Genomic DNA, 10,628 nt, shown 5'->3' with positions numbered 1-10,628 from the left:
CAAGGACCTATTGGATAGCACATGGAAGTCTGCTTAATATTCCATAACTAGCTAAGTGGGAAAAGAATTTGAAAAGCAATAGACGCATGTCTGTGTATAACTGAATCACTTTGCTGTATGCATGAAACTAACAGTTTGTTTCCTAATCAACTACACTCCACCTCAGAATTTTTACAAAATATTCAAAGAGCCATAATATACATGTCTCCTTCTCCTATAAGAATGCAGAATCAAAGTCTCTATGAATGAGTTCTTAATTGGCCACCATCACTGACCATGAAATATGAAGTGGGCACCTGTGATTTCTCTTCTACAAAGTCTTAAGGTTAATGACATTTATCATGAGATTGGGGAAAGTATCCTACATGATAAAACTAGATTTCTTCAGAAGGGCTATCTTTCTTATGAAGATCATCTTTTAAAGCATTTTTATTTTATCAGGGCAACACACCATCTCTTATGTAAAAGGAGGAGGGGATTGCTGGAATTCTTGGACATCCTTGTCGAGGATATATATTAATTATAGTTGTTTTCTCTGCACTGAACCCCATGGTTTGTTTTATAGAGAATGAGTACCAGCATGTCAACCAGGAAAATGAATTCCAGGTTACATGATTGAAAAAAAAAAAATTCTTTTAAATTCAGGAGCAGAGAGGCCTTAGAAATCTTTGCTGGAAATAAAATAGTGTGGTTCCCCCCCCTTCCCCCGCCCCGTGGTTACCAAGAGACAGTAAGCAGTTAGTAACCCTGCACATTTTTTTTTTTTTGGCCTGGGCTTCATGGCTCGGGGGATCTCATCTTACTTCACCAACCAGGGATTGAACTTGGGCATTCATCAGTGAAGTCAGGGAGTAGCCACTGGACCACCAGGGAATTACCAGACCTGAACAACTGAAGTAGAATGCGTTGTCAAAAGAAGGAAAGGAACTGAGTCAATCTTTCTTCAAACAAGATATTCATAGAAACTAAGCCTCTCAGGTGTTAAAGAATCTGCCTGCAATGCAGGAGACCCGGGTTTGATTCGTGGGTTGGGAAAATCACCTGGAGAAGGAAGTGGGAACACTGGCCAGTATTCTTGCATGGGAAATCACTTGGGCAGAAAACACAGTGGGATACAATCCATGGGGTCACAGGAGTCGGACACCACTTTGCAACTAAACCACCACCACCAACATGGTAAACACTGAATCACCCTTACTACTTCCTGAGGCAGCAAGACCTGTTCAAATCCTCCTAGGTTTTAGAGTGTTCAGGGAAACAAAAAGTGATGCTTGGATCATGAGGCCTGCTCAGTGACAAGGCTCAGGTCAGACCTCCATCATTGACGTGAGAGGAGGCCGCCCATCTTCCCCTGTGACCTGCACCAGGCTGACTGTACCATCACCACTGCCCTCCTTCCGCATCCTGTGACTCGGTCAGCTTTGCTCAGTCCTGCCTCCTGCCTCACAGAAGCAGAGCCATGTGGCCCACACTCCTCAGCCTCCTGAGTCTCGGTGAGTCTGGAAAGACACGGTAGGAGAGGATTCTGGTGGAAATCGGGGGTCTCCACACCACTGACCAGGTTCCCTGGATGAGGGTGCAAGGAGCGTGGGGTTCATCGGGACAAGCCATCACTGACGGGCTTTTCCTTCTAGGATTCTGTGTGAGTCTGAGGATCTGGGCAGCTGTGGGTGAGTCCTCCCCATCCCTTATTTCTGTGTTCAGCAGAGCAGGCGGACCTGAGACAGATGACACTGGGGGGCAGGGTGAGACCCCTGTCAGTACAGTGAGAGCCCCGTGCCCTGTGGATCCCAGGTCCTCCATTTGGCCTTGATACTCATCTTCGCTCTCCCCAGAGCTAGCCCAGCTCTGGACTCTGAACCTGAAGGGACAGTGTGAAGTCTGGGAGCTGGGAGCTGGGCCCCCTGAGTGTCATTTCTATCATCAGAACGAGCGAGGGGCTGCAGCCCACAGACCCCTCTCAGACAAGGTGGCATCTCCAACCGGCCCTTAGCAACAGGATCTGCAGGACCGCCCTCTAGACCTGACCCCAGGAGAGGGGCTGGACATCAGGTAGGGCCACCTGGACCTGGTCCCACATATGATGGGGGCTAGCTAACAAAGGAGCGGGGTTCATGGTTTCCTCCCTGCTTTACAGTCAGGTGGCTTTTTCTCTTCTTAGTTGTGTTACTGTTAGTCACTCAGTCATATCCGACTCTATCCGACCCCATGAACTGGAGCTCAGCAGGGTCCTCTGTCCAAGGGGTTCTCCAGGCAAGAATACTGGAGGGGGTTGCCATTTCCTTGCCCAGGGGATCTTGCCAGCTGAGAGATTGTACCCTGCTCTCCTGCATTGCAGGAATATTCTGTACCGTTTGAACTACAACAATGCAACAGGGAAGTCCTTTCACTTTTTCTCCATGCATCAATTTCTCTGTGGTGTTTTCTTTAGCCTGCATCATGCAGCTTGCAGGATCTCAGTTTTCTGATCAGGGATCAACCCCGGCCCTTGGTAGAGAAAGTGCTGAGTCCTAACCACTGAACCGCCAGGGAATCCCCAGTGTTTTGTGTTTTGAGAGAAAGGTTCTCAAAATTTTGTCAATCCAAGGAATGATTCTTCTCCTGAGAAGAATCACTCCTCAGCATCATATTTTTAGAGTCTCCATGATGTCCATCCTGGGTTGACTGTGTCTCTGTCTGTCCCCAAGCCCTAGGTATCCTTGAGCATCAAGGTGATGCAGTTTAGGGGAGGAGAGCTGGAAGAATTGAAGGGGGGCACCCATGAGGGCAGGGGTGAGGGGAGACTCATCCTATTTTCTTCTCAAAGCCTGTGCCTCTGTCTCTCCTAGGTGCATATGAGAAACCTTCTTTGTCAGCCTGGCCAAGCCCCGTTGTTCCCTTAGGACAGACTGTGACTCTTCACTGTCACTCCCGTTCTCCATTTACAATATTCAGACTGTTCAAAAGAAATGGGACCAGTTTGCCCGAGCTCCAGGGACATCATATCAACACCTTCACCCTTGGCCCCGTGACCAGAGCACATGCCGGGTCCTACACGTGTTCTAGAGGCTACCGGTCCCCACACAGTGACCCCCTGCAGATTGTGGTCACAGGTATGAGGGGTCCAGCCCAACCCGGGATTGCCGAACCTGGAGGCAATCCTACTATAGGTCCATGTGCCAGTACAGACAAGGACGTCCTCAGGATTCGCCGCCAGGACCTAACCAGGGAAAGAGAACCCACTGTGAGAGTTTAAACTCAGGGTGTTGACAGAGGGATGGGGTGCTCGTCTGAGGAAGGAGGAGCCTCCCTAGGCATTAGTTAGACAGGATGCAGCCACCCCCTGCCAAGAGGGAAGATGGGAACGACCCTGATCCAGCACCTGCCAGCCAGTAGGGACCTGTAATCCCGTGTGAAGGAGTTGGGGTCCGGGGAGAAGTCCCCAGAAAGTCTCCAGTGGCATGAGGTGGGGTCACAGATGGGGAATATTCCCTTTTTTCTCCACTTCCTTCCCGTTGATGCCAGTCATCACCCATGATAGAGGAGATGTGTGTGAAGGGAGCCAGGGTATGAATCCTCAGAACTAAACAGACTTCAAATGCAAATTATGGATGGGATGAAGCTGAGAGAATGGCAACGCACTCCAGTATTTTTGCCTGAAGAATCTCAAGGACAGAGGAGCCTGTCAGGCTACACTCCATAGGGTCTCACAGAGTCAGACACGAGTGAAGCGACTCTGCATGCATGCATGAAGCTGAGAGCAGATTCAACAGCTAAAGAGTTTAGAATAAACACAGAGGAGGCTGGAGTTCTTGACCAAAGAGAAAGAGAAAAGCATGAGCCAGAGCCTGAGAACAAGGCTAGAGAGAATGCCACAGAACAGACAGGAAGTGTAATTGGCTCTGCTGGTACACGGGAACATTTGTCACACCTTCAGATGTCAGCGGATGCACTGAGGTGGTGTGACCACTGAAACTCACAACCTCTTTGCTTCTAGGTGTGTTCACAAAACCCGCCATCTCAGCCCACCCAGGCCCCCTCATGAAGGCGGGAGGGCATGTGACCCTTCGCTGTCACTCACCGCTGTTGCTTGACAAGTTTATCCTGCAACAGGGAAACAGCACAGGGCATTTCCAGAGACATAGAGAGACGTTCACGGGCGGGCATGCCGCAGCTGACTTCTTCATTGGCCCCATGACCTTGGGGAGTGTGGGCACCTACCGATGCTATGGCTCTCTCAGCCGCTCCCCCTATGAGTGGTCAGCCCCCAGCGACCCCATGGACATCATCATCACAGGTGAGTTTGTCCAGACCAGTCCCCTCTGCTGTCTGTGTCACAGAAGGTCTGGTGTCCAGTCCGGCATCAGTATTGGGAGACAATGACAGGCGTGCAGAGATGCTCACACACTCTGGAGAAGGAACAAACCAGAGAGAGAGGAGGTGTCAACATGGAAGGGAAAAGAGAACAGAGCACCTGACATGTGGTAAAGAGCAGACACAGTCAGTGACAGAGTGAAGCAGCAAGAACGTGAAAGAACGAGCAATGGTGAAAAATGTACCAGAGCAGGGACCCGGGCAGTTCCCGGCTCAGGCAGCCAACGATGGTTGGTTAAGGGGCTGGTTTCCCGCCTTCATGTCAGAGCTCCCTTCCTCTGTCAGGAGGACCGTGGTACCAGACGCCCTTGCAGTCTGGCCCCTGGGTGGTCAGGACGGAGGTCGACACCTTGAAGTTGCTCAGCCTTGTGGTTTAATGCATTCTTCTGCACAAGAGGAAGGAGTTCTCCCTGTCAACCCTTCCCATTAAGGAGTCCCTTCCAGCCCCTGGGGGTGGGCAGGGCAGCGCTGAACTCTCCCTCAATTTTGAGGTAATCAAAGATCTGACGAGATTCTGGCAATCTCCCGGCCATAATGTCTTTTTCTGGGTCACTACCATGTTTTATGATGGTCCCAGCAGAACCTAGTAGGTTCCGTCTTTCAAGAGAACCCCACATCTTGTTGATTTTTAAAGTATATTTTTTCTTATTCATTTTTTTTTAAGTCTAGTTGATTTTCAATGTTGCTAAATCCTGTTATACATAAGACTGATTTAGTTGTTCATATACATATATTTCTTTTCAGAGAAAGGTAAGTAAATGTCAGTCCATTGTTAAAGTTATGTTTGAATTTTTCCCTGTGCAGGGTACTCCTTGCTGTGGGGCTTTCTCTGCTGGGTGTGGGCTGCATCTGATTGCAGCGCTTGTCTTGTTGCACACTTTGGGCTCTAATTCTAGATTTAGGACTAGAGTTACTTTATGCTCTAATATCAAGATCTCTTCCTTCCAGGTCTGTCCAAGAAACCCTTTCTCTCAGCCCAGGTGGGCCCCGTGGTGAGGTCAGGAGAGAACGTGACCTTGCTCTGCAGCTCCAAGAGTGCCTTTGACCAGTTCCATCTGCTCAGGGAGGGGGAGAACCTTGGGCGCCCGCTCGCTGGAGGCAGGGGCCCCCGCGGAGCCCTCCAAGCTGAGTTCCCTCTGGGTCCTGGGACCCCAGCCCACAGCGGGGCCTACAGCTGCTATGGCTCCTTCACTCGCTCTCCCTACATGTGGTCAGAACCCAGCGATCCCCTGCTCCTGTCTGTCACAGGTGAGGACCCTCCTCCTGGCCCAGCTTTCTTGTTGCTCTTCAGTCGCTATGTTGTGTTCAACTCTTTTCGACCTCGGGGGCTGCAGCACGACAGACTGCTCTTTGCTTCACTATCTCCCCTTCGTGGATCACAGCCTTGTCGTGATGAAGGTGCTTCTGTAACTCAATGAAGCTATGAGCCATGCCGTGCAGGGTCGCCCAAGACAGCACGGTCATAGAGAAGAGTTCTGACAAAAGCTGGTCCCGTGAAGGAGGAAACAGCAACCCGCTGCAGTATTCTTGTTTCCAGAGCGCCAAGAAGTGTCCCATGCTTTACAGTACACTAAATCACTTTGTGTTGGCCAAGAAGTCTGTTTCGTTTTTTCCATAGCATCTTACTCTATCACTGCACTCGTTCTCAAGGGCCCTGTGCTGGTGTCAGGGGAACCTTAGGGCTTCTGCAGAAATGGAGGCAATGAGAACCAGAGAGAAAGAGAGATGGTCAGTGGCATCTCAACACTCTACCACTTCCTGTATGGATGCTTCTCATCAGAGTCCTGTACATCCAAGCAAATAAAGAAAAGGTTCAGGGTAGACCCAGGAAGACGAGAGGCTGGGCTAATTTGGGAGGATCAGAGATTGCATTGAGTCCTTGCACTTAATGTTTTCCCAGAGGCACCTCTGAAATACATGTGATTTCCCAATTGAGGAGCATAGTTACTGAGTCCTGGAGCAGAAATAATGTCTCTTGCTTAGAGTTGTCTTTCTTCAGCAGGGAAAATCTTCGCACCTCCTTTCACCATCTCTTCTCCAGGATGGTGGGTCTACTCAACACACTCATGGGGAGGAACCAGAAGCTCTCCCCTCCCGCATCAGTGCTCTGAGGGATCACAGAGTCAAGCACAGGCAGGAGGTCAACCTTCCAGAAAGAATAGTCCTCCTTTGGTGGGGTAAGGAAGGTTACTTGCTCACCCCTTCTGTCTTCTTTCTCCTAGGTTCCACTATAAGTACTTGCCCTTCACCCATGGATCCACACACCACAGAAGGTAAGCAAGAAGGTCTCCTATCTTAGCAAATTTCTGAGAAGACATAGGGGTCCTGTGTGAGTGCTGGCTCTGCCGCTCCCAGCACTGCGACATTAAGCTTCTCAACATCCGTCTCAAGTCAGCATTTGAGACTGTGGTGTACATGAGAAGCAGAGGGGGCATTGAGATCCTGGGACTGGGAATTTCTAAATTGAAGATAATTGGTCTGAGTGACCTGATCCCACGCCTAAGGGAGATGCTTACCTTCCCTCCACCAGAATCTTTGGGGATGGATGGGAGTGACAAGTGGTGAATTTGAGGGAGCACCTTAAATATGTTATTCTTCTGTTAGTGTTTTATGAACAAAGCATTCCACATTCAGAAATAAAAGAGTCATATCTTCTTGAGGCTTCTGTTCCAGGTATATGTGAATGAGGGTGAAATGTATTGAGGATTAAAGGGGTCTCCATTCATGGAAAAACACCATGCCTTGACGTGAGGGAGCAGAGAAAAACTGCACTGGTGCCCAGTGGACCTTGGTTCAGACCTCTGCTGGTCTTTCACGGCCTCTTTACTTCATCCACTGCTAGCATCTCTCCTGGATGGTTTGGTACCTCCTGGGAAGTGGAGACCATAAGTGATCAGGTTGAGAGATGCTGACAGTTTGATGCAAGGATACAATAACTCCAGTGTGTAGGGGCACAGTGTATGCAATGAAAAACCAGGCCTTCCGTTTGTTTGTTGGCAGAGGCTGGGCTTCTTCAAGAACGCTCCATTGCGCTGTCCATCGTCCTTGGGCTTGCCATAGCCTTCACCTCTACCAGCATCTTCCTCGCTGCTCTTTTCTGTCACTGGTGTTCTACCCCAAATCGTAAGCCTAAAGGTGGTGAGCTCAGCACCATCTGACCCAGGGGGAGGTGGGCTCATAGCAGAGAATGAGGTTTTCACTTCCCGCAGGTTCAAACAGGTTTCCAGTTTTATTTCTGAGGGAACATCTTCCAGAGCCCCATGGAATCCTATTCTTTTTATGAAAATATGTGTTGATTTCTTTTTGGATGCAGCATGTCTTTGCAGCAGCATGGGGGATCCACATTGCAGTCTGGGGTGTGGTTCAGGCTCCAGCACTCATACACTGCACTGTTGCAGCACATGGGGCTTATTTACTTCGTGACACATGGGACCATAGATCTCCCAACAAGGATAGAACCCAGGCTGCCTGCACTGGAAGATGGACACTTAATCTCTGGACACCAGGGACATTCCAATCCCTGTTCTTCCCTTCAACTACAACCATCTGTTCTTCTCCCCTACATGATCTTGGGAATCTGCTGATATGCAGAAGAGAATGACCCATAATAGAAGACGTAGGATGACTCTGTGGGTTTGTACAGGCTCCTGAGACAGTCCGTGAATGGTTGGGCTTGTAGATGGAATGTTTTGATTTCAATTTATTTAGTGGACTAGACAGACCCAGCAACACGGGGCATACTCCTGCCTTTTTCTGGCTTTGATGTCCCCATCAAAATTACGGAGGTCTGGGATAACTGCCTTCACCCCCAAGATCCTTGACTCTCTTTCATTCACAGATCTTGCCATTATGGAAGGAGAGCCCCAGGAAGACCGAGCAGTGAGCGGTGTGGTGAGTCCTCCCAGCCCAAACCCTTGCCATAGCATCGACCCTTCCAATGCCCAATGTCCCAGTCTTCGAAGATCGCATCTCAGTCCATCATTCTCACCTCCATCCTCTCAGGACTCTCCAGCAGAAGACGTGATATATGCTCACTTGAACCTCGGGACCCTTTCTGAGAGACTGAATACTCCCACCCCCCTGAGCCCCATGCACCCCTTCCCCGAGCCCAGTGCCTATGAGGAATTCAATGTAAAGAAAGACCGTGCTGAACCTTGACCTGGCCCCAGGCTGTGAGCACACAGAGTGTTGCAAATCAAAGACTTAGATCTCTTTTTAAAGAGGTTCCTCCGTGGACACTCCTCCTCCTCCTTCCAAGCAGCCCAGCAGCTCTAAGGTGAACAGTGGAGTCCAAGATTGCAGGATAATCTTCAAAAATCACAGAACCTCTAAGTAATCTCCTGTCTCTTCTAGGACTCCATGTTATCTGTCTCACTGTTTGGGGAATGGTATAATCAATCACACAAACTGGGTAGGTTAATATGATCAGCTTACTTTATCTAAAATTCCAATAAAGCATAAAAAAATCTGCCAGTTGATTCTTCAAATTTTTCAGTTTTTTTAAAAAAACACAAAGCCAATAAATAAGAAGTCTATTCAGCAACGTTTTAGAAGGATAAACTTATTTACAAAACTGAAGCAGCCTTGTAGTCTTCGAGAACAAACTTAGAGTTACAGAGGGGAAGGGTTGGGGGAGAGATTGACTGGAAGTTTAAGATTGACATGTGCTATATTGAAAATAAAATGATTTCCATAAAAACTAATAAAAGCAATGCTAGATGGCCAAATAAAAAGATGAAGTATATTCTGTTTGAGACATCCAGTGTGGTGCCACTACCTATATGAGTCTGGGTGTGTGCACGCTAATTCGATTCAGTCATGTCCGACTCTTTGCCATGTCATAGACAGTGTGAAGCTCACTAGGCTCCTCCATGCATGGGATTCTCCAGGCACGAATCTGGAGTGGGCAGCCATTCCCTTCTCGAGGGGATCTTCTTGACCCAGGGATCAAACCCACGTCTCTCACGTCTCTTGCATTGGCAGGTGGATTCTTTACCACTGAGCCGCCGGGGAAGCCCCCTCAATTTCTTACCAGTCATGTGCACTAGGCTGATGGGATTCCAGGGGTAGAAATAGGACAACAAGATCCCCTCAGTCTGGACCTGCACTGGCCGATGAAGTAGTTACCCAGCAACGCAGGACATACAGTGACTATACACTTATGTGAAATAAAGCGTTCAGTTCTTCAGTCACACCCACCACGTTTCAAGTGCTCAGTAGCATCATGTGGCCAGGTGCCAGGGTGCTGGACAGGGCAGATGTTTAAAAGGTCCTGTCATCACCAAAAATTCTACTGGACACTCCACTCCAGATCACTGTAGGGCTGCAGAGAGAATACTTGCCCCGTGGAGTCTCTGCATGTGTTGAGTGAAACCATCAATATTTGCACGTTTTGTGTTTTTTGCTTCTTTTCACGGAAGTCAAATATTTGAGAATCTTGTGCCTCTTAAGTTATCAGCTGGTGGCACAGTGTGGCTTGGCTCACCCAAGCGGAGGGCTGAAGGATAGCACCATGAGGACCCCGGTGTGAATTGACCTGGCAAGTGGGGCAGAGATCAGGCTCCACAGAGCTTTAGTTGCTCATTGAGCTCTCTGTGTGCAATCTTTCTCCTGGCTTAGAACTAAACCACCCAAGAACTGTTTTACCAAGAGAAATGTCAGGATCGCTACAAATGAAGACATGCAGGAGCGTCCTTTCCTGTTGCTACTGTGAGTGAGCACATACCACACGGCTGTGCGATACATCTGAACGTGCAATTATTCCATAATATATGTAAGTCAGGTCATTAGCTTGGACACCACAGGGTTGTATGTCAATTATAACTCAGTGAAACTTGATAGATAGACAATATATGTGCTTAGTCGCTTGGTCAAATCCGGCTGTTTGCGACCCTTTGGACTGAAATGTTATAGGATCTTCTTTCCATGCGGTTCTCTAAGCAAGAATATTGGAGTGGTGACTTCCCTGGTGGCTCAGATGGTAAAGCATCTGTCTACAGTGCGGGAGACCGGGGTTCGATCTCTGGGTGGGGAAGATCTCCTGGGGAAGAAAAGGGCAACCCACTCCAGTATTCTTCCCCAGAAAATCCCATGGACGGAGGAGCCTGGTTGGATACAATCCATGGGGTCGCCAGGAGCTGGACACGACTGAGCGACTTCACTTTCACTTCACATTGCATTTCATTCTCTATGATGATATGTAGATAGATAGATCAATAGATTTCAGTGGTGGCTATACCACTTCCTGAGGTGGTTGATGACTTAAGCAGGCTACT

The 10,628-nt window shown here is 48.8% G+C and overlaps 1 protein-coding gene across 1 annotated transcript; it reads left to right on the top strand.

Annotated features, from left to right (window-relative positions):
• Positions 1 to 1,459: 1,459 nt before the first annotated feature.
• Positions 1,460 to 8,511, top strand: LOC136158958 (putative killer cell immunoglobulin-like receptor like protein KIR3DP1). Its single transcript, XM_065920809.1, has 9 exons — positions 1,460 to 1,493; positions 1,635 to 1,670; positions 2,829 to 3,092; positions 3,977 to 4,276; positions 5,302 to 5,601; positions 6,576 to 6,626; positions 7,354 to 7,476; positions 8,192 to 8,244; positions 8,356 to 8,511. Exons 1-9 carry the CDS (start codon positions 1,460 to 1,462, stop codon positions 8,509 to 8,511), a joined length of 1,317 nt encoding a protein of 438 aa, XP_065776881.1.
• Positions 8,512 to 10,628: the final 2,117 nt, after the last annotated feature.

Source organism: Muntiacus reevesi, chromosome 2, assembly GCF_963930625.1.
Source record: "Muntiacus reevesi chromosome 2, mMunRee1.1, whole genome shotgun sequence".
Lineage (NCBI taxonomy): Eukaryota > Metazoa > Chordata > Mammalia > Artiodactyla > Cervidae > Muntiacus > Muntiacus reevesi.
Note: the sequence above shows the minus strand (reverse complement) of the source record. Positions and strands in the feature narration are given on the sequence as shown.

Coding starts and splice junctions, on each gene's coding strand:
- LOC136158958 (XM_065920809.1), top strand. CDS start 1,460: ATGTGGCCCACACTCCTCAGCCTCCTGAGTCTCG. Junction 3,093..3,976: donor CCTGCAGATTGTGGTCACAG/GTATGAGGGGTC, acceptor CTTTGCTTCTAG/GTGTGTTCACAAAACCCGCC. Junction 8,245..8,355: donor ACCGAGCAGTGAGCGGTGTG/GTGAGTCCTCCC, acceptor CCATCCTCTCAG/GACTCTCCAGCAGAAGACGT.